General features: G+C 40.0%; 1 protein-coding gene and 1 long non-coding RNA gene across 3 annotated transcripts; both read left to right on the top strand.

Annotated features, from left to right (window-relative positions):
• Window positions 1-949: 949 nt before the first annotated feature.
• LOC129846160 (uncharacterized) lies at window positions 950-3,331 on the top strand. 2 transcript variants are annotated; one of them, XR_008758214.1, is made up of 4 exons: window positions 950-1,419; window positions 1,620-2,426; window positions 2,542-2,613; window positions 3,008-3,331. It is a non-coding gene; the product is annotated as an uncharacterized LOC129846160 (long non-coding RNA). The 2 variants fall into 2 exon arrangements; XR_008758213.1 differs by lacking the exons at window positions 950-1,419; window positions 1,620-2,426 and having other exon boundaries at window positions 2,433-2,613.
• Window positions 3,332-5,046: 1,715 nt separating this feature from the next.
• On the top strand, window positions 5,047-16,066 carry LOC129846154 (zinc finger protein 883-like). The gene is made up of 2 exons (XM_055914107.1): window positions 5,047-5,669; window positions 12,353-16,066. Exons 1-2 carry the CDS (start codon window positions 5,285-5,287, stop codon window positions 13,645-13,647), a joined length of 1,680 nt encoding a protein of 559 aa, XP_055770082.1. The 5' UTR covers window positions 5,047-5,284; the 3' UTR covers window positions 13,648-16,066.
• Window positions 16,067-24,997: the final 8,931 nt, after the last annotated feature.

The following is a 24,997-nucleotide window of genomic DNA, read 5'->3' as shown; positions in this document are numbered from 1 at the left end:
CATTCTAGCACCTCATCAGGCTCTGTAAAAGTCTTCATTGATGACATGTTCCTTCTATTCCAGGGGAAAGCAGAGGAACTTCATCGATTCCACTCCTTCATCAATACAAGCAGTGAAGATCTGAAATTCACCCTTTTTTTTTTTTTTTTTTTTTTAAACTAGGCAAGTCAGTTAAGAACAAATTCTTATTTTCAATGACGGCCTAGGAACAGTGGGTTAACTGCCTGTTCAGGGGCAGAACGACAGATTTGTACCTTGTCAGCTCGGGGATTTGAACTTGCAACCTTCCGGTTACTAGTCCAACGCTCTAACCACTAGGCTACCCTGCCGCCCCTCACCTTTGATGCGCATGAAACAAGTTATCTGGACATTTTCATAAAGAGGGAGGGGTGTGGTTTTAGCACAGACCTATACAGGAAGCAGACGGACAGGAATTCGCTGTTACGCAGAGACTGCTTCCACCCTACACCCCTAAAAAAACAATTGTAATACTTGAGTAATACGAAAACATTTAAAATGTAAATTTGTAATTTTAATTTTGTAAATTTAAAACAAAAACATAACTGTTTGTACCACACTGTGTTGTTACCCTTTAACTTTTTGTCTGAAAATAATATGTACATTTTACTGAACTGCGTCCAGTCAGCAGATGGACTAGATGCCGCTTAGGCCGCCCGTTGTGACTCCGTCAAGAATTCAGCAGAGCAAGTTTGTATGAAGGTCTGGTTATTAAATGGGTACATAGTTCAATAGTAATATCCTCTAAAACGCTCTGGGGACAAACTTTGCTGCCCTGTTTCCAGTTGTCCACATGGCTGGGAGAACCTATTCAAGTAAGTAAATAGATTTTGGAAATGTAAAGAAACAACGATGTATTATTAGCTAACTAGCTACAGTGCAGGCTAACTCTAATGAGCTGCTAAATGAGCTAACTAGTTGGCTAGCAAATACTGTATAGATAGATAGCTAAGTGAATTAAATATCATCAGCTGTCTAACTTCATATTAGCTACCTATCTTGATGTATTTATCACTGTAAAAAACAAACTCCAAATGCATTTGTAGGTAGCTAGCTAACAGCCATGGAGGGTGAAAGGATAGCAGCCCCAACTGTCAGTGAGAGAGGAGGCTATTCTGGATAGGGCATGTACTTTTGTGTAGTTCCTGTCCCTAGAAGTGAGGACGGAGATAATAGTAACATAATATTCAGTGTGGTGTAATTTGACTATAATGAAGTGTGTTTCTTGTGAGGTTTTCTGTCCTCAGATAAAGAGCGCAATGAAAGCCAGTCTACATATGAAGAGGTCCCTATGAAGAGCAGTGGTTCTCAGTCCTGGGGACTCAAAGAGGCACATTGTTGTTTTTGCCTCAGCACTGCACAGCTGATTCAAATGATCAACTCATCATCAAGCTTCAAGTGGTATTTATGTATTCATTTGTGATGCCATCCTTGATATGATCCTGTTATTGTCACATGCTACACATGTACATATGTGTGCCCATGCATCTATCAATCCAATGTTATCATGATTTGTTATCAGGGATATTATACTTTAGTAATCCACAATGACCTGGTGATGTAACAGTCTAATAATTACATTGTCTTCCATATTCCTACAGATACCTTGTAACTGGAGAATCCTTCAAAACGATTGCCTACAGTTACCGTGTAGGACACTGCAAGGTTGGGTGACCAGGGTCATCTGGGACTGCCTCCTGGAGGAATTCAGATGTGTGAAGGCTACCTGTGTCCTGCGTAACTTCATGAGGATGGACACGCGGACCAGGAGGGGATCTGCAGCTCGCCGCCGTGTCCCAGAGGAGGAGTCTGCTGCTCTGCAGGATGTTTCAAGGATGGGGTCCAACAACGCAGCAAGAGAGGCAATCCGTGTGCAGGAGATCTTCACCTCCTACTTCTTCAAAGAGGTTGCTGTTCCCTGGCAACACCATAGACTACACTATGCTCAACCAAAGGCTCTTTTAAGAGCCATTCACATTGCAATAGGAGTATTCTTCCATTTACTTAGCTATGTCAATTGCAGTTATTCAATTCCTAGTGTCTCTCCCTTTGATTTCTACTTCTCAGGTGAGGGTGCTGTTTAGGTAAGGGTGTGATGTCTGTGCAAAAACAAAACAGGCTATTTTAAATCACCCATATTGAAAAAATGTAGAACAATTAGACACCCTATAACCCACACCTATACACTCATGTATCAATCTGATTGATGGATTGTGTTGTGCAGTAAGCAGGCTCAGGTGTATAACTGTGGCTCCTTCCACCTTCAAAGAATAGGCAAGAGGGCCAACCATGGAGAATAGTAAGACACTTCATTATTTCTATAACTCTATATTGTTTGTCCTTGTGGGTCCATTCATGTTTTTCAGCATAAAGTACTCTGCAGCCACTTAGTGTGGTGTGGACACCAGGTAAGTCCACACACAGATTCCTGTTGAACACTGTGGCTTTAACTACCTTATTTTCTCAATAACAGTCTCTCTCCTTCACTTCATCCCTCTCTCCCCTTCTCCCTAAATCCTCTAGGTTATATCAGCTGTGTCGGTGAACCCCTCCTGCATCTGAACTGGCTACATAGAGGGCACAGCATGATCAGAGGTGAGAGGTCATTTGGTCAGGTCAACAGGAAGTATTATTAAAGAGATGCTTTACATTGAAATACAGACAGAGATGCAGTAGTCCCTGAGTTAATGATCCCAGGTCAGTTTATATTCTACAGGAAGTATTATTAAAGAGATGCTTTACATTGAAATACAGACAGAGGTGCAGTAGTCCCAGAGTTAATGATCCCAGGTCAGTTTATATTACACAGGAAGTATTATTAAAGAGTTGCTTTACATTGAAATACAGAGAGATGCAGTAGTCCCATAGTTAATGATCCAAGGTCAGTTTTGCATTTCACCTCCTGATTGATGACTAACAATGTTAGAATAAAAAATAAAAACACAAGGTTTAAACATGCTCTCTCTCTCCATCTGTCTCTCGTCTGCAGATATGTTTTCATGTGAGAGGATGCCAACCCCTAGTCCCATCATCGCCACCTCACCTGCTTTTAAGATAACCTTTGGGCCGACTAGAGACACTATTATGTAATGGTGATGAACTGAGAGAATATTTATGTAGCACTGTGATTCATTAATCATGTGCTGCCTTCCCTGCTCCTATGTGCTTACCTCTTTCCCTTTCTGTCTTTTACACCTCTCTCTCCACCTCCTCTGTTTTTATAATGCACAACAGATGTGCATTGAAGGACAGATTGAACTTGTATTTATAACACTTGGATAATGAGCTTTTCAATAAAGCGTTTCACATTCTCTACTGGTTGAAATGAAGTGTAATGTGATGAAATACTCCACCTATCCTGTGTTTATCAGATCAATGCAGATGAAAGGCATTAGATATTGAGATGAACCGGTGTTGGAGTATTTACATGATGCAAAGGAAGTGTAGTGTTCTGGTTTTTAACATTATATTTCTGTATATATGAATTAACTAGTTAAATCCTGTTTCTAGTCTATTAGTTACAATGTGTAACCATTGATGTCCCAGGACCAAGATTGGTAAACACTGTTGAAGTGTATAATTGTAATACATACATGAAGACACAGCGTCATTCAAAGACTGGAATTTGAGACTCCTGGTATTGGATATGACTGAAAAATAATCTCAAAGACATTCATACCTAAACTGCACCTTTATTTGCCAAGGTAGAGTACATGATCAGTGAATACATTAAATGTACAGGCTACAATGTGGGGATCTCATGCATGGTAATAACTACATATATGACTTGCATCCTTGGCACAACATGATATTCTACTCAATCCATAGGCTTCATTAATGTCATTCAGGCTGTTTTGAAGTTGATACAACTGGCTATGATAGCTGAGGTTCATAGCTAGGTTCTGAACTAATATGTATACCAAACGTTTGGGTCCATACACAGATCGGCTAGATAGCTAGCTACACATCCATGGGCATACAGGGATTTTAATCATCCACTGCACAATAAGCAAGAACATAGCTAGCTACGTGATTTCTTCTATCTGCATGGCAAATATCAGCAAGGAAAGCTTACAAAATTGTACCTTCAATTTGCAGTAAATTATTCAGCTAGCTAGATTCTATACATCCACTGTTTCACAAAATGGCAGCCTGGTTCACTGGTTGTTTCATGAGTCCCTAAAACAACCAGAATTACAATGTCATACTCATGTCACAACATCCATAAAGCTAGTCAGCTAGCTGGCTAATGTTAGCTAGTCAGCTAGCTGGCTAATGTTAGCTAGTCAGCTAGTTGGCTAATGTTAGCTAGTCAGCTAGTTGGCTAATGTTAGCTGGGTCAGCTAGCTGGCTAATGTTAGCTAGTCAGCTAGCTGGCTAATGTTAGCTAGTCAGCTAGCTGGCTAATGTTAGCTAGTCAGCTAGCTTGCTAAATCACGATTTTTGGAAATGAACTTTATGATAAAAAAATGCAGAATCGTTTGTCTCTACATTAACTAACATTCCTGTCAACTGTGCATGTTTTTGCATGATTCGTTTTGAGGTTATAATCCCTTACATTTTCTTCCATCTTAGTACTGTTGTCCACCATCTTTGATCCAGTTCAGTTCTGTGTAGGGGTACTTCTCTCTCCTAGTATTTCTGTCCACCATCTTTGATCCAGTTCTGTGTAGTGGTACCCCTCTCTCGAAGTATTTCTTTCAGCCATCTTTGCTGAAGAAAGTCTAACAATCACTAGTGCAGCAGCAGCAGCCTCCCCCGGTCCTAGTGCCGGCCCGGTAAGAAGTTTAAGATTCGATGGAATGGTTGACAAAAAAAATAAATCACAGAAAAAATATATAGACTGATATTGATTTATTCAGGGGGGGGCTAATTAATATTTTAGTTCTAGCGACGTCTCTGGTTCCTACCCTTTAACTTTTTGTCTGAAAATTAAATATACATTTTACTCAACTACCCAATCCAGTCAGCAGTGTGGGAATTTAAGGCGACGCTGTTGGTGTGACGTATAATTTAGTGGACGGAACGCTTCTTTCAGCAGCAGCAATAGTTAGTCAGACACCTCGGTAGCTTGCTGGACACAATAGCCGAACCAATAAAGCTCTTTAGATGCTTTCGTTTTTTTTATTAGCCACTGTGTTTTAAAACCACTTCTGTCGTCTTGGTTAGTTATCCGATTTAATTTAATATTTACGGTGTTGTTGTTATTAGTCAGCTGGCGGGCTGGTTAAGTTAGCATTAGCCTAGCTAGCTAACATCCCCGACCATGCGGTCACTAAGCTACTCTTCTCCTGCTAAAGATAATATCTGCTGGACGGAGAAAGAAGCTCTGATCTTTCCGGTGAAAGAGGAGAAGGAAGAGGAGGAAATCACAGTAAAACAAGAAGTAGAGGATGAGGCTCTTACAGTGAAAGAAGAGGAAGATGCGTTCCGAGTGAAAGAGGAAGAGGGTGTTACAGTAAAAGAAGAGGAAGAGAAAGGGGATGATGCCGTATTTGGAGTGAAAGAGGAGGAAGGGGAGATTACATCGAAAAAGGAGAACGAGGAGGAAACTGGATGTCTGAGGCCGGTTTCCCAAACGCATCTTAAGGCATCCAACGATGAAATTAGCCGTAAGATGGTTTTGTTTAACAGCGTCCTGATTAATACTAGTAAGTACTGTCTTAAATACCAAACTCAGCAGTTGTTGAACTGATGTGTGGCGTTAAAGGGGAAATATGCAATTGCTACATCCATTTTTGGACTTTTAAATTATTTATATATAGCCATTAATTCTTGAAGAATATAACACATGCCTCATGAGCTTAGTTCAACTGTTTACCCTATCAGAACCCCAAATAAGCTTTTTTTACTCCAATGTTTAGAAACAATGTAAACCAACACTATCGCCTCAACATGGTTAAAACTATAATGTTGATATCATGGATGGTCTCTCTATGAATTTGAAAGTAGTTACATTTCTCTTATTATCAAAACAGTGGTGGAATGATTTTTTAAAAACCGCAACAAAATGGCTGCTCAGAAACTGAGGGATGGGGGCTGGAGAAATGTAACCACTCTCAAATTCATAAAGAAAACCATTGTAGCAACCTTCAGGCTATCCCCTGAATTCACTACACTATGAATACAAAGACTGGCCATCCATGAGGTCATAATGATAGTTTAACCAGGTTTCTAGGATATATAGTATATTCTAGAATTCATCCATGATGTCATAATGGTAGTTTAACCAGGTTTCTAGGCTATATAGTATATTCTAGAATTCATCCATGATGTCATAATGGTAGTTTAACCAGGTTTCTAGGCTATATAGTATATTCTAGAATTCATCCATGATGTCATAATGATAGTTTAACCAGGTTTCTATGATATATAGTATATTCTAGAATTCATCCATGATGTCATAATGATAGTTTAACCAGGTTTCTAGTATATATAGTATATTCTAGAATTCATCCATGATGTCATAATGATAGTTTAACCAGGTTTCTAGTATATATAGTATATTCTAGAATTCATCCATGATGTCATAATGATAGTTTAACCAGGTTTCTAGTATATATAGTATATTCTAGAATTCATCCATGATGTCATAATGATAGTTTAACCGGGTTTCTAGGATATATAGTATATTCTAGAATTCATCCATGATGTCATAATGATAGTTTAGCCAGGTTTCTAGGATATATAGTATATTCTAGAATTCATCCATGATGTTGTAATGATAGTTTAACCAGGTTTCTAGGCTATATAGTATATTCTAGAATTCATCCATGATGTCATAGTGATAGTTTAACCAGGTTTCTAGGATATATAGTATATTCTAGAATTGCCCGTGTAGATTTCCTGTGGGGGTCAAATTATTAGAGCTGTTGATAAGTCATTGTATAATATTCAGCCATTTTTTTTCATGCCCTTACATTAAAGGCAAGACATACCTAGATGCAATTACATTCATGAATTGGTTTGAAACCTTTGTTTTAAACCCTTCTCAAAGTTGTTGCTTTAAGTTGTCTGATGCTTTAAGGATGCTGTTTGATTAAATAATTACAGATACACAAGTTACTCGAGGGAGCCAGTCATCAATATAACCGAGAAAAACTCTTCCCTCCCGCTGCTGGACTTTGTAAATACTGTCGTTATGCTCCTGAAGTTTTCAGTAATTAACTACACCAGCGGTCGTCAAACTTTTCCATTTAGAGACAATGTATCTGACCATTTCTACCGATCTGCGTGCCAGTTATGATTTTCATATGCACATTTTTGTGGAACAGTTTCATTTAATTTATAATAGTATCAGAAAATCATTGTCTGTGATTAATCTACATTCTATCTAAATCTAAATGAAAATTTTACAAATCTAAAAGTAACTTTTATTGCCAACTATGTAAAAAAAAATAGCCGACATAACAAATAAAAACATTGCATTCTGCAGGTAGAAAATATCCTGATAAAAATAAATATCCTAGAAATCACATTGGCTGCTCATGGCCTGTCTACAACAAACTTGAAACATTGTATCAACTATCAACTTGGTCCCCCGAAACTTGTGATGGCAAGCTTGCGACATTGTCTAAAATATTCTGGGCCCTCAGTTTCCTGCGCCAGTGAGTTTGGGACAGACACAGCTGTAGGCTATTTGTGCAAAAGATAAGAAGTAATCGGGTATTTTATTACATTTCCACTGGATCAGAGAATTACATTTTTTCCTTTCATGCCGAGTGGAAATATTTTACGAAAATACTTGAGGAACTATTGTCGTATGCAATTGATTTTGATTAGACTTTGTTTACTTGCTGTTTGAGGCGAAGAAAAAAAATACTTTGAGAAGCTCCACAGCTCATTAGTGGTGGTGCGTTAAGACAATGAGAAATACTATCAGACATCCTCAAATGGGCACATTTATAGGCCTACATTTGCACACAGGCCAGGTAGACTAGTCTTACTTCTATATGCGTAGTTAGGTGTGCGTCCTTACTCAACATTGATAGGAGTGTTTCAAACAAAAGACAATGAATAAATTGACTAAACTGACGCATCTTGCGGGGTCAGGTCTGGGTGATCTGACAGGGGCTGTTTAATTTAGTATCCGTTTGGGTCGGTTGGGGAATGATTGTATTTTCCCATGGTATGTTTTACTGAAGTTGACTGACTGAAAGGGAGTGTAACTTTATGACTGGATTCGGGCTAAACTTTGAACATTGAGATATTAAAGACATGATAGATCAGACGCAGAGTATATAAAGGAGTGAGATCTGTAGAAAGACAGAGTGGCTGTGGAATGTGCTTGGTGGACGGGAGGAGATCACAGGATTGCTATAGGGGAAGCGGATGGACATCTGTGGATTGGGTGAAGGAAGGGTTGAGGTCAGGTCAGATCCCCTGAAGGGAGTAATAAGGGTTTAGTATCCTGTTACCCTCTTCCTGTCGACACAGAAGATGTAAGGATTGGAGAGGAGGATTGTCCAAAGTGGGGTATAAATACTTGTGATGGTGAGAACATGTTGTCTGAATTACAGCTCTAACGACCCTTTGGGATGAATTAAACTTGGTTAACCTCTCTTGTGTATGTGGGACGCTAGCGTCCCAACTCGACCACAGCCATTGACATAGCAGGACGCCAAATTCAAAACAACAAAAATCTCATAATTCAAATTTCTCAAACATACAAGTATTATACACCATTTTAAAGAAACACTTCTCGTTATTCCAACCACAGTGTCCGATTTCAAAAAGGCTTATCGACGAAAGCACACCATTAGATTATGCTAGGACAGTGCCAGGACAAGAAAAACCACACAGCCATTTTACAAGCAAGGAGAGGCGTCACAAAAAACATAAATACAGCTAAAATGAATCACTAACCTTTGACGATCTGCTTCAGATGACACTCCCAGGACTCAATGTTACACATGTATGTTTTGTTCGATAAAGTTCATATTTATATCCAAAAGCCTCAGTTTAAATTGGTGCGTTATGTTCAGAAATACTTTGCCTCCAAAACTCTCCTGTGAAATTCCAGAGAGCCACATCAAATGACAGAAATACTCATCATAAACGTTGATAAAAGATATAAGTGTTTTACATGGAATTAAATATAAACTTGTTCTTAATGCATCCGCTGTGTCAGATTTCAAAAAAGCGTCAAAAGCACATTGTTCAATATTCTGAGTACAGCGCTCAGAGACAAAGCAAGCCATACAGTTACCAGCCATGTTGTGGAATCAACAAAAGTCAGAAACAGCGTTATAAATCTTCACTTACCTTTGCTGATCTTCGGTGGAATGCACTCGAAAGACTCTCAGTTCCACAAGAAATGTTAGTTTTGTGCGATAAAGTCCATATTTATGTCCAAAATCCTCCGTTTTGTTCAGGTGTTCCCTTCACTATTCCAAATGCACCAGGCACGCTCAGAACATCAATACGAAAAGTCAAAAAAGTACCATCAAAGTTCGTAGAAACATGTCAAACGTTGTTTACAATCAATCTTTAGGATATTTTTATCAAAAATCTTCAATAATAATCCAACCGGACAATTGCGTATTACAGAAGAATTACAGAAGAAAAAGAAAGTAAGGCGAGCATCACGGGAATGCGCGAGAGTGCACCAATGTTCTTCAGGAAGCCCCCTCGTCAAACAGCTCTTATTCTCTCATTTTCCACAATGGAAGCCTCAAACAACATTTTAAAGACTGTTGACATCTGCTGGAAGGCGTGGGAAGTGACCCCATAGACACAGTATATTAGTAAGTCATTAAATTGAAAAACTACAACCCTCAATCTCCAACTTCCTGGTTGGATTTCCTCAGGTTTTTGCCTGCCATATGAGTTCTGTTATACTCACAGACATTATTTTAACAGTTTTGGAAACCGTAGAGTGTTTTATATCAAAATCTACATGTTATATGCATATCCTAGCTTCTGCGCCTGAGTAACAGGCAGTTTACTTTTTGCACGCTTTTAATCCTCTTCGAAGGGGTTGACACTCTAGACCCAAACTATTACAGACCTATATCCATCCTGCCCTGCCGTTCTAAAGTCTTTGAAAGTCAAGTTAATTATCAAACAGATCACTGACCATTTTGAATCCTACCGTACCTTCTCCGCTGTGCAATCCAGTTTCCGAGCTGGTCACGGTGCACCTCAGCCACGCTCAAGGTACTAAAGGATATCATAACAGCCATCGATAAAAGACAGTACTGTGTAGCCGTCTTCATCAACCTGGCCAAGGCTTTCGACTTTGTCAATCACCGTATTCTTATCGGCAGACTCAACAGCCTTCGTTTCTCAAAATGACTGACTCACCTGGTTCACCAAATAACAAACTAACAAACCTCCAAATGAACTTCAATGCCATACCTGGTTCACCAACTACTTATCAAACAAGAGTTCAGTATGTCAAATCGGAGGGCCTGTTGTCCGGACCTCTGGCAGTCTCTATGGAGGTACCACAGGGTTCAATTCTCGGACCGACTCTTTTCTCTGTATATACCAATGATGTTGCTCTTGCTGCGGGTGAATCCTTGATCCACCTCTATGCAGACGACACCATTCTGTATACATCTGGCCCTTCTTTGGACACTGTGTTAACAAACCTCCAAACGAGCTTCAATGCCATACAACACTCCTTCCGTGACCTCCAACTGCTCTTAAACGCTAGTAAAACTAAATGTATGCTCTTTAACCAACCGCTGCCCGTAACCGCCCGTCCAGTATCACTACTCTGGACGGTTCTGACTTAGAATATATGGACAACTATAAATACCTAGGTGTCTGGCTAGACTGTAAACTCTCCTTCCAGACTAATATTAAGCATTTCCAATCCAAAATTACATCTAGAATCGCCTTCCTATTCCGCAGCAAAAGCCTCCGTCACTCACGCTGCCAAACATACCCTTGTAAAACTGACTAACCTACCGATCCTTGACTTCAGCGATGTCATTTTCAAAATAGCCTCCAACACTCTACTCAGCGACCTGGATGCAGTCTATCACAGTACCATCCGTTTTGTCACCAAAGCCCCATATACCACCCACCACTGCGACCTGTATGCTCTCGTCGGCTGGCCCTCACTACATATTCGTCGCCAAACCCACTGGCTCCAGGTCATCTATAAGTCTTTGCTAGGCCGCCTTCACTCAGCTCACTGGTCACCATAGCAACACTCACCCATAGCACGTGCTCCAGGAGTTATATCTCACTGGTCATCCCCAAAACCAACACCTCTTTGGCCGCCTTTCCTTCCACTTGTCTGCTGCCAATGACTGGAACGAATTGCAAAAATCGCTGAAGTTGGAGACTTAAATCTCCCTCTCTAACTTTAAGTATCAGCTATCTGAGCAGCTTACCGATCGCTGCGGCTGTACACAGTCCATCTGTAAATAGCCCATCCAACTGCCTACCCCATCCCCATGTTTTTATTTACTTTTTTGCTCTTTTGCACACCAGTATTTCTACTTGCACATCATCATCTGCACATCTATCACTCCAGTGTTAATTTGCTAAATTGTAATTACTTCACTTTTATGGCCTATTTATTGCCTTACCTCCTTACTCCATTTGCACACACTGTATATAGATTTTTCTATTGTGTTATTGACTGTACTTTTGTTTATCCCACGTGTAACTCTGTTGTTTTTTTTGTCGGTCTGCTTTGCTATATATATGAGAAATATACAAATAAAATCTTTACTTTATTGACAACACCCAAATGGATACTGTCATTAACGTGGTTCTTCAATAATTACTTATAAATCTTCAAACATATTAAACTGGACATTCAAACAAGCCTTACAATTATAATCCAAAGTAGTGTGAAATGTACTCATAATCAACCTGGAAATAGAGGTTACTCCCCGGAGTTTTCCCCCATTCACATTCAGAATACATTGTGAAAAACTAAAAGCTTTGCTCACCATTTTTGCTCCAGGCAGATATACTACATCCATAACTTGTGGTTTCCTCATTAGCAGATATACTACATCCATTACTATCGGTTTCCTCATTAGCAGGGAGGTGTTTCTGCAATCAAATTGTGTGCGCATCGCCCTTGTTCCGCAATTTTATTAAACACAGAAAGGGGCCATTATTGGAGACCAAAAGTCGTCTGACACTGCTTAGAGTTTCAACAACATGAATAACTTATTTCTAGTCTACAATCATCGATCTTACTACTAAAATATGACTATTCTTGCTCATTTTAAGACAATTGTCAAATAATTTTAACATTCATTACAGACGTCAAAAACATCATGGCTACGCTGTTGGCATCACCTTTTACAGTGGATTTCCACTGTTGTGGGCCTTTAATCATCTGACTTTGTTGTTCACACAGGAGAGATACGGGACTATCGTGGATCCTTTGGGGAGCCTCAACAACCTCATGATGCTGACGAGGCAGAGAAGAGTCTCTCCAGATCAGAACACCTCAATAAACACCTGCAGAGATCCACAGGGAATAGAACTCACTGCTGCTCTGACTGTGGGAAGAGATTCACCTCATCAGGCATTAAAATTCATCAGAGAACACACACAGGAGAGAAATCTTATAGCTGTGATCAATGTGGGAAGAGTTTTAGTCAATCTGGAGATCTGACAATACACCAGAGAACACACACAGGAGAGAAACCTTATAGCTGTGTTCAATGTGGGAAGAGTTTTGGTAGATCTAGCTATCTGACAGTACACCAGAGAATACACACAGGAGAGAAACCTTATAGCTGTGATGAATGTGGGAAGAGTTTTACTACTTCTGCCTATCTGACAGTGCACCAGAGAACACACACAGGAGAGAAACCTTATAGCTGTGATCAATGTGGGAAGAGTTTTAGTCAATCTGGAGATCTGACAATACACCAGAGAACACACACAGGAGAGAAACCTTATAGCTGTGTTCAATGTGGGAAGAGTTTTGGTAGATCTAGCTATCTGACAGTACACCAGAGAATACACACAGGAGAGAAACCTTATAGCTGTGTTCAATGTGGGAAGAGTTTTGGTAGATCTAGCTATCTGACAGTACACCAGAGAATACACACAGGAGAGAAATCTTATAGCTGTGTTCAATGTGGGAAGAGTTTTGATAGATCTAGCTATCTGACAGTACACCAGAGAATACACACAGGAGAGAAATCTTATAGCTGTGGTCAATGTGGGAAGAGTTTTACTACATCTAGCAGTCTGACTACACACCAGAGAACACACACAGGAGAGAAACCTTATAGCTGTGATCAATGTGGGAAGAGTTTTGTTACATCTAGAAATCTGACTTTACACCAGAGAACACACACAGGAGAGAAACCTTATAGCTGTGTTAAATGTGGGAAGAGTTTTGGTAGATCTAGCTATCTGACAGTACACCAGAGAATACACACAGGAGAGAAACCTTATAGCTGTGATGAATGTGGGAAGAGTTTTACTACTTCTGCCTATCTGACAGTGCACCAGAGAACACACACAGGAGAGAAACCGTATAGCTGTGATGAATGTGGGAAGAGTTTTACTACATCTGGCTCTCTGACTTTACACCAGAGAACACACACAGGAGATAAACCTTATAGCTGTAATCAATGTGTGAAGAGTTTTGCTACATCTGGGCAGCTGAATGTACACCAGAGAAAACACACATAATAGAAATCTTATAGCTGTGATCAATATGGGAAGAGTTTTACTCAGTCAAACAACACCAGAGAATACACACAGGAGAGAAACCTCTTAGCTGTGACCAGAGGTAATCTGATAAAAGATCTCTGACTAAACATCAGAAAATACATGAAGCAGTTGTTTCATGATATCAATGAATTAATGTCACAATGTAGAATGTTTTAACATTGTAGTAGGAGTATTTTAATGATGTCACAATGTAGAATGTTTTAACATTGTAGTAGGAGTATTTTAATGATGTCACAATGTAGAACCCTAAACGTTTGTCCCCTGTTCTATTGATTTCAACATGATATGGATATTAGCCTCAGGGGGAAAATCCAGGCTCTGAATTGGAAGAGTACTATTTATGTGATTTAGTAAGGACACATTATTCCCAGATTCTGTGTGGTTTTTGAGCTGTTAGTTTTAGCAGGACGTGCAACCTCATCTCCCTCCTGTCACATAAATGATTTTAGCATGATATCGATGAGTTATGACAAATTAGTGTTGCGTTCCTTTGTTTAGCGACCCCTACATTTAAATGCATTCCAACATCACGTACAACCGGATTTCCCCCCTAATTGATATCAGTGATTTATTGCTACTTGTCAAAACAACTTTTCTGGAAATATGATTATTGTGGCAGATGTTTGTGTAAATAGCACATGTTATGTTTAGGTTTTCAATTTATCCCAAACTGTTTCTGCATATTGGTTATTGATTTGGACACGTTAAAACTGTGTTTTGACATTGAGGCTATCCCACCTAGCACAGTGTAATTGAAAAGTTGTTGAAAATAAGACTATGCAATCAAATATTACCATTAAGTGAATTTTTTGACAATACATATTATCAATGGGGTGTACATTTGGTTTTGGTAATTCATGTTTACAATTCATGTAACTTTTAGTAATCATAATTATTTATGCAATCAACTGACAATTTTCGGGTATAAATATATTGACATTGTTGCCCTTCTTTTAGAATAGCAGGGTTCATTCTCAGATGTGCCAACCCAAATGTACTAGAGCATGACATTGGGGACTGGGCCCCGATCCAACAACATGCCTATCGAGTGAACCCTGAAAAGAGAGAGAAGCTCTGCAGTGAGGTGGAAAGTTACTACGGATATTGCAGGAGTTTCCTCTTGAAATCAGACACGTCCGTGGTAAGGACAACTTGGTTGCTGATTGTCTCAAGAATGGGCAGTCAAAAAGATTTGTGTTTTGCCAGTGAGTTGCCATGGATCACAATTCATTTTGACTGCACGATTTTCCGTATGGGAGATGAGTTTTGTTTGGGCTCGTTCCAAGGGGACGAGAGTTCTAGAAGCTAGTGGGTTTTAGGAAGAAGAGAGTTCTAGAAGCTAATGAGTTTTAGGAAGACGAGAGTCTATAGAAAGAAAAAGGAGAAAAGATACGATATTATTATACGATTGTATATTATTAATTAGAAATATGTGTTTTTTCTTGTTTTTAATTGTTGACTGCCAGTAGACACCATGTTTATATTGGTGAAGCATTTTAGTTGATTATAATGTGAAATGGAAATTGTTTTCTGTTGGTGGTGAGCAAACTTGTCCAACAAAAATATAGGATATATTTGTTGTCTTAAGGGGGAAGGTGTTACAGGCTTTGGTTTTTCCATTTATGTTTTGAGGTTGGACTCGCCCATATAGCTTGTTAGCATGTATAGCTCGTTAGCACGTCTAGCTCGTTGGCACGTAGGACGCACTGATTGGTGTCACCTCGTTAGTAAGTATGTGTTACACCTGTGCTGGCTTGTCCATCTCGTTAGTGGGAAGGTATTTCACCTGAGCTGGTCCAGGTTCTATTTAAGAGTGTCTGGGCCAGTGCTCCAGTTGTTTTGATAGATGTGGAGAGTCAACACCTTTTAGTTGCTCCACCTTTTTGGTTTGTGTCCTAGCTTTAAGTTTGGTGTGGGTTTTTCTTTTGTTTGCCTCTTCTTGGGCAGATTTAATGGGTCTCATGGTGGGTGTCTTTTATGTCCCAGTTGTTGTTACTAGTAAACTTCCAGTGGACACCCCCATAGTGTCTTTCAGAGCCCCTCCTAGAACCTGTTTAGTTGTGGTTGTTATCAGTGATTCTTTGTTAATTCCATCTTCTGTTTGAGGAAAAATGTTGGTTTTCTTGCTGGAGAACGTAACATCAAACAATGGAGTAAGACATGATATTTTGGGTTGGATATTGCAGTGAATTGTTCATATTTTAATCGATGACATTTACTTAGAATGCTCATTAGTTTTTCAGTTATTCTGTTTTTTATCCTCAATATTTCTGTTTATTTTCATTGTTTTTTTCCTGTGAAGCCATTGTGTTGCATCCATGTCTGAAATGTGCTGTATAAATAAAGCTTGATTTGAACATATTGCAAAACAAATGAACCCAATGACTGACCAAATCAACAGACTCTTGCCAAAGCAACACATATCTTGGTCCATCTTAGTGTAAATTCAGTATGTCTTCCACTATGGTATGTATGTTCAGTATCACTTTTCAACCAACCCAGTCCATTTGTTGAAATCAACAATATGTTAAAGGATTCAACTTCTGAAAACTGAAACTAATACATGGATCAAACAGATCAATCCCACTTTTCCAGCCTACTGAAGGCATGGTGGAGTGGTAAACACCACTCCCGGCTCTACCAGGGGCTTGAGGTGGTCTCCCACAGCTCTGCTTATGTCATGTTCTGTGGCCTTGCCGTTCCATTTCTTGACTGCCCCTGCCACACAGAAAGAAACACATTTGTCATATTATATAAAACACTCAAAGTAATGGATATGGAGCATCTATGGCCTCAGTTACACCTGGCACCTACATGTGACTTCTGTCATCTGATCACTCCAAGCTGCATTAGGTTCAGATCTACCAGGATGGGCCTTTGACATTTAAAATGGTTACGGTAGGGGTTGCGGGTAGACCGTACACAACGCAGAACGAACCACGCTACAAACAGAAGTTGACATTTAAAATGGTTTATTAAGGGTTTAGGTAGCGTTGTCCCAAGGATCCCGGGTAGCATTGACCATTGTGCATTCTTCTGTCTCTTTTACATAGCAGGTGATGGGTTCTGACTTCTGTACTTTTAAATATGAAATATCCTTATGTGAAATTGAATGAAACAATGTTTCATATGATGTACAATATTCCATGATGTTTCTATATGATAACAATAGAGTAATATATTTAATATGCCATATACTATTTTATAGTATTTTTTTAACAGTTTCACTAATTAATTTTAATTACCTTAATCATTATGACACACCCCTCACTATTATCATTGGTTACACTAATTGCACTGTTTGTCTACATAACCTGGTTCAAGTATTCATGACATCACCCTGAGGAAGGCACAGTGATGCCGAAATGTTGGTAAATACCCATTCAATTGCTGGGAGTTTATACGTGGAGTGTGAGACTTTCTTTATTTTGATAGTTTATAGTTTATTCGCCGTTAGTCAGCACCTCCACACAAACAATTTTTCTGGGTGTGCGCCAGCTCATGATTTTTAAGGGTAGGTAACAACACATCCGCCATGCTGATCCTCAACACAGTGGCCCCTCAGGGGTGCGTGCTCAGCCCCCTCCTGTACTCCTTGTTCACTCATGACTGCATGGCCAGGCACGACTCCAACACCATCATTAAGTTTGCCAATGCCACAACAGTGATCACCAACAACGAGGAGACAGCCTATAGGGAGGAGGTCAGAGACTTGGCTGTGTGGTAACAGGACAACAACCTCTCCCTCAACGTGACCAAGACAAAGTAGGTGATTGTAGACTACAGGAAAAAGAGGACCGAGCACGCCCCCATTCTCATCGACGGGGCTGTAGTGAAGCAGGTTGAGAGCTTCAAGTTCCCTGGTGTCCACATCACTAACAAACTAATCACGGTCCAAGCACACCAAGACAATCGTGAAGACGGCACGACAAAACCTATTCCCCCTCAGGAGACTGAAAAGATTTAGCATGGGTCCTCAGATCCTCAAAAGGTTCTACAGCTGCACCATCGAGAGCATCCTGACTGGTTGCATCACTTTCTGGTATACCAACAGCTTGGCCTCCAACCACAAGGCACTACAGAGGGTAGTGCGTACAGCCCAGTACATCACTGAGGCCAAGCTTCCTGCCATCCAGGACCTCTATACCAGGCGGTGTCAGAGGAAGGGCCCCCCCACACACTCTGTTATGATCTATGCATTGTCACTTTAATAACTCTACCTACATGTACATATTACCTCGACTAACCTGGGCCCCCGCACATTGACTCTGTAACGGTACCCCCTGTATATAGTCTCCACATTGACTCTGTACAGGTACCCCCTGTATATAGTCTCCACATTGACTCTGTACCGGTACCCCCTGTATATAGCCTCCACATTGACTCTGTAACGGTACCCCCTGTATATAGTCTCCACATTGACTCTGTAACGGTACCCCCTGTATATAGTCTCCACATTGACTCTGTACCAGTACCCCCTGTATATAGTCTCCACATTGACTCTGTACCAGTACCCCCTGTATATAGCCTCCACTTTGAATCTGTACCGGTACCCCCTGTATATAGTCTCCACATTGACTCTGTACCGGTACCCCCTGTATATAGTCTTCACATTGACTCTGTACCGGTACCCCCTGTATATAGTCTAGCTATTGATATTTAACTTCTGCTCTTTAATTACTTGTTCCTTTTATTTCTTATTCTTATTTGTACTTTTTAAAACTGCATTGTTGGTTAGGGGCTTGTAAGTCAGCATTTCACTCTAAGGATTCACTGTAAGCATTTCACTACACCTGTTGTATTCGGCGCATGTGACTAATACAATTTGATTTGATAGACTCATAGTACAGAATGAATGACTGACTGCCCAGTTCAACATCAGTTCACCGTCTCACCTCATACTGTATTGGAGCAGCAGCAGCTGACTGCCCGGTTCAACATCAGTTCACCGTCTCACCTCATACTGTATTGGAGCAGCAGCAGCTGACTTGATCGTTGATGCTAATCAGCATGTGTTGAATCTGAGAGTAAATAGAGCCGACTACAACTCTAAAAATGAAGGGTTCAACTGGAGTTGTTCTCAGATCCCCTAAGAATCGTAGGGTTCTTGGTCAATGAAAAACAGCCCCAAGAGGTTCTTCAAAGAACTTCTTAGAAGGTGGGGTTCACTCTAACTTTATGGAAAAAGGTTTATTCAATAAATATAGCAACTCCTCTCATATTGGGAAGAACCCCCCCCCCCCCCTAAATTTTCAGGACTTAAGTGCAGTTTATTTCAAATGTAGTACCCGGACGGAGAAAATCCAATAAGCGTTTTATAGTTTCATCTTTAAAGTGGACACACTCCCATCAGTTTGAGACAACTGCCCAGACTTTGTAGACAGTTTAATAATGCTTAAACCTCATCTTTATCAAATGATCCATTAAAGATACCAACTCAAAACCTACATTCGTCTACATATGGGTTGTTTAAATTTTATCTAATTATATTCCCAGTATTACTTTATCAAATCTCTAGTAATCGATTATACACACATACAATTCATCTTATTTTCATATATTGTCACGTTCCTGACCTGTTTTCTTTTGTCTTGTATTTATTTAGTTGGTCAGGGCGTGAGTTGGGTGGGTTTGTCTATGTGTGATTTTCTATGTTGGGATGTTTGTGTTCGGCCTGGTATGATTCTCAATCAGAGGCAGCTGTCAATCGTTGTCCCTGATTGAGAATCATACTTAGGCAGCCTGGGTTTCACGTGTGTTTTGTGGGTGTTTGTTTCCGTGTTTGTATTCGTGCCACACGGGACTGTTGTCGGTTGTATTCATTTTGTTATTTTGTTTCATGTTAGTGTTCAGTTTCGATTTAATAAATTATCATGAGCACTACCCACTCTGCGTGTTGTTCCGATCCATGAGGAGAACGACTATGACGACCGTTACATATATTCACAGAATCCATATAAAACGTAAGAAATTCTCAGGTACTCATGACAACCATTCCATTTGCTTTTTCAAGGACTCTCCATAGCTACGAAGCAGCTCTCCAAACATACTCACAGCGGAACCCAAAAAATATATGTTTGTTTCCCGGACAATGACTGGAATTCAATGGTTCTCTAACCTCCCAGAGACCACGGCAAAATCAAGCCTCCCAGGAACTATAGACCTTCCGCTGCTTTCTAAACTATCATCCCCTCTCAATACCACCCCGTGATCTTCTATGATGGCAGTGAAGTAACAGAACGTTCTTTCAAAGCTTATTATCCACATGTCAATCATCTGATTCAGAATATTTCTATATGACGAACTATAGATCTCTGTGAGGAACTATAGATCTCTGTGAGGAAAAATAGATCTCTGTGAGGAACTATAGATCTCTGTGAGGAACTATAGATCTCTGTGAGGAAAAATAGATCTCTGTGAGGAACTATAGATCTCTGTGAGGAACTATAGACCTCTGTGAGGAACTATAGATCTCTGTGAGGAACTATAGACCTCTGTGAGGAACTATAGACCTCTGTGAGGAACTATAGACCTCTGTGAGGAACTATAGATCTCTGTGAGGAACTATAGATCTCTGTGAGGAACTATAGATCTCTGTGAGGAACTATAGATCTCTATGTTACTATCCAAACTTCTGATTAAGACTCAGTCACACAACTCTCATAACGCAGTCACACAACTCACATATCACAGTCACACAACTCTCATATCGCAGTCACACAACTCACATATCACAGTCACACAACTCATATCACAGTCACACAACTCTCATATCACAGTCACACAACTCTCATATCACAGTCACACAACTCTCATATCACAGTCACACAACTCTCATATCACAGTCACACAACTCACATATCACAGTCACACAACTCATATCACAGTCACACAACTCTCATATCACAGTCACACAACTCTCATATCACAGTCACACAACTCTCATATCACAGTCACACAACTCACATATCGCAGTCACACAACTCTCATAACGCAGTCACACAACTCTCATATCGCAGTCACACAACTCCCATATCACAGTCACACAACTCTCATATCACAGTCACACAACTCACATATCACAGTCACACAACTCTCATAACGCAGTCACACAACTCTCATATCGCAGTCACACAACTCCCATATCACAGTCACACAACTCCCATATCACAGTCACACAACTCTCATATCACAGTCACACAACTCTCATATCACAGTCACACAACTCTCATATCAGTCACACAACTCTCATAACGCAGTCACACAACTCTCATATCAGTCACACAACTCTCATAACGCAGTCACACAACTCTCATATCAGTCACACAACTCTCATAACGCAGTCACACAACTCTCATATCGCAGTCACACAATGCTATTCCCAAACATACATAATCAATTAGTTGTTTTTGAACAATATTTTAATCTGCAGGAATAATTTCACATTTCTATTTCATGGTTATTTCCTAGGATAATGCAACTGATACATTTACATCTTTCAATACTTCTAAAATGGGGTCCAGGTTTAAAACAATTACAGGTTTAAAACAATTACAGGTGCACCTTACTATCTTATATTATATCATAAATGGTCTTAACTAGTAAACAGAGATTCTAGTTTTCATCCAGTTCACAGATAGCTGACTGGGCCCTGTTTACTCCTCCACACAGGAATACACACTCAGAGCCTCCTGACTGGGCCCTGTTTACACCTCCAAGGTACCCCCCTCACACAGGAATACACACTACGAGGCTTTTCTAAAAAACTAAATTTTGCGTGTTTCGCTCACCTCTTTTTTTTTAAACTAGGTTTGAGATGTGGTATCCACTCGGCTCGCTGCCTCTCAGATCAAAGGTGGGTCCATCTGCTCCATTACCAAAGTGTGGTCTCCCTGAGCTGCCTCTCAGATCAAAGGTGGGTCCATCTGCTCCATTCCCAAAGTGTGGTCTCCCTGAGCTGCCTCTCAGATCAAAGGTGGGTCCATCTGCTCCATTCCCAAAGTGTGGTCTCCCTGAGCTGCCTCTCAGATCAAAGGTGGGACCATATGCTCCATTCCCAAAGTGTGGTCTCCCTGAGCTGACTCTCAGATCAAAGGTGAGTCCATCTGCTCCATTCCCAAAGTGTGGTCTCCCTGAGCTGCCTCTCAGATCAAAGGTGAGTCCATCTGCTCCATTCCCAAAGTGTGGTCTCCCTGAGCTGCCTCTCAGATCAAAGGTGAGTCCATCTGCTCCATTCCCAAAGTGTGGTCTCCCTGAGCTGCCTCTCAGATCAAAGGTGGGACCATATGCTCCATTCCCAAAGTGTTGTCTCCATGAGATCCCATGTTAAAGGGATCCCTGGTGCACCATTTACCAGGTCATCAGGAGCGTCACCAAGTCAAGATTAACATCCCCAAATGTGGTTAATTTCTTTCATATCAAATGAGGAGATAAACTTATCACACAAGTCAGAGATATTCTTAAACTAAATCTTTATTCACTTATTAATAAGGGAGCAGGTCAATACAACACACACATATAAAGTGAATCAATTGAGTGCTCTACGATAATGATGGCTGGTCGACAAATCACCCCCATAAGATTTGTTGAGAGCCACGAGACAAAAGTACAAAGGTCTTTTATAGCCAAGATACACCCCTTTCAACCTACATGACCAACAATAAACGTATAGAACGGGTCACAAGGTTAAGATTTGTATGAAAGATACTTATAATTCTCAGCAGACAGTATCTGCTGTAAAAACAGTACTATTTGTGTAGAGACCAGGGTCTGGCCCTTAGGTCATCTCTCCCTGGTACCATATAGAACTGAAACATTAACTCATGCTCTGGAATGTGGTCTCTTTAGGTTTTATCACCCAAAAAACATTGGAAATCTCCTGTCAGTGTTATCTCCCAGAGGCCCATCCTAAGTAGAACACACAGACACAATAGTTCTAAGAACCCTCTATTCTGTTGCATAAAACAACCATTTGATCCAATAAAAGTATTATACCATAATGTTGCAGTTTTGCTCACAGTGTCCACTAAAAGTTGACTAGTAACAACAACTGGGACATAAAAGACACCCACCATGAGACCCACTAAATCTGCCCAAGAAGAGGCAAACAAAAGAAAAACCCACACCAAACTTAAAGACAGGAAGCAAATCAAAAAGGTGGAGCAACTAAAGGTGTTGCCTCTCCACATCTATCAAGACAACTGGAGCACTGGGCCAGACACTCTTAAAACCTTTTCTCAATAGGGGGTGCTGTTTTCACTTTGTAAAAATTTAGTTCCCAAATTAAACTGCCTCGTACTCAATTCTTGCTCGTACAATATGCATATTATTATTACTATTGGATAGAAAACACTCTCTAGTTTCTAAAACCGTTTGAATTATATCTGTGAGTAAAACAGAACTCAAGTTGGAGCAAAGTGGGAAATCTGAAATCAGGCAGGCTGTTCTGGGGTCAGTTTATTATTTATTTAACCTTTATTTACATTATGTCTTCTATTGGTCGAGATGCACTGCATACGCCTTCCCCAGCAAATAGTGAGAATTGAAATGGAGTTGCTAGGCAGATCTGAGGCCATATAAAGGGTCTGGGAACGTGGGGTGCACTCTTTTCATCATTCGCCATGACGCAAGACAGACCTCAGGATGGCGTTCTGGGAAGCTCCCGTTATAGGCCTTAGATATATCCGGCTCTGATTTTATTCGATATAGGTGTTAAAGACATCATAATGTTGTTATTTTAAACCAAGTTATATCAGTTTATATCAGTATATTGCGATTTTTGGATATTTCTTTGTGCTGCGTTATAGTGAGTTGGGCTAATATAAGCTAATATAATGCTATATTGTGTTTTCGCTGTAAAACACTTAAAAAATCTGAAATATTGGCTGGATTCACAAGATCTTTGTCTTTCATTTGCTGTATGCTGTGTATTTTTCATAAATGTTTTATGATGAGTATTTAGGTAATTCACGTTGGTCTCTGTAGTTATTCTAGTTGCTTTGGTGAGAGTTGTGATGGTGGCTGCAATGTAAAACTATGATTTATACCTGAAATATGCAAATTTTTCTAACAAAACATATGCTATACAATAAATATGTTATCAGACTGTCATCTGATGAAGTTGTTTCTTGGTTAGTGACTATTTATATCTTTATTTGGTCGAAATTGTGATAGCTACCTATGCAGGAAAACAATGGTGGGAAAAAAAAGTTGTGTCTTTTGCTATCGTGGTTAGCTAATAGAAATACATATTGTGTCTTCCCTGTAAAACATTTTAAAAATCAGAAATGATGGCTGGATTCACAAGATGTGTATCTTTCATCTGGTGTCTTGGACTAGTGATTTAATGATATTTACTTGTGACGCTATGCTAGGCTATGCTAGTCAGCTTTTTTACTGATGGGGGTGCTCCCGGATCCGGGATTGTGATGAAGTAGAAGTTAAATAGAACCTGGACCAGCTCAGGTGAAACACCTTCCCACTAACGAGATGACAAGCCAGCACAGGTGTAACACATACTGACTAACGAGGTGACACCAATCAGTGCGTCCTACGTGCTAACGAGCTAGACGTGCTAACGAACAACCTCAAAACATAAATGGAAAAACCAAAGACTAACACCTTAAGAGAATGCTCACCACCAACAGAAAACAACTTCCATTTCACATTATAATCAACTGCAATGCTTCACCTTCACCAATATAAACATGGTGTCTACTAGCAATCAACAATTAAAAAAAAAAAGTTTAAAAAAAAGTAGTTTCTAGAATTTTTTGAAAAACTCACTCGCTTCTAGAACTCTCGTTCCCTTGGAACGAGCCCAAACAAAACCCACAGGAAAACCGTGCAGTCAAAATAAATTGTGATCCATGGCAACGCAATGGCTAAACGCAAAACACTAATATTTTTGACTGCCCATTCTTGAGACAATCAGCAACCAAGTTGTCCTTACCACAGACATGTCTGATTTCAAGAGGAAACTCCTGCAATATCCGTAGTAACTTTCCACCTCACTGCAGAGCTTCTCTCTCTTTTCAGGGTTCACTAGATAGGCATGTTGTTGGATCGGGGCCCAGTCCCCAATGTCATGCTCTAGTACATTTGGTTTGGCACATGTGAGAATTAACCCTGATATTCTAAAAACAGGGCAACAATGTCAATATAATTGTACCCAAAAAACTGTCAGTTGGTTGCATGAATAAATTTCATTACTAAATGTTACATGAAATGTAAATATGAAATACCAAAACCAAATGTACACCCCTTTGATAATATGTATTGTCAATAATTAACTTAATGGTAAGGCATG

The sequence above is a fragment of the Salvelinus fontinalis genome, unplaced genomic scaffold (genome assembly GCF_029448725.1).
Source record: "Salvelinus fontinalis isolate EN_2023a unplaced genomic scaffold, ASM2944872v1 scaffold_0460, whole genome shotgun sequence".
Lineage (NCBI taxonomy): Eukaryota > Metazoa > Chordata > Actinopteri > Salmoniformes > Salmonidae > Salvelinus > Salvelinus fontinalis.
This window is presented reverse-complemented; position numbering and strand designations above follow the sequence as displayed.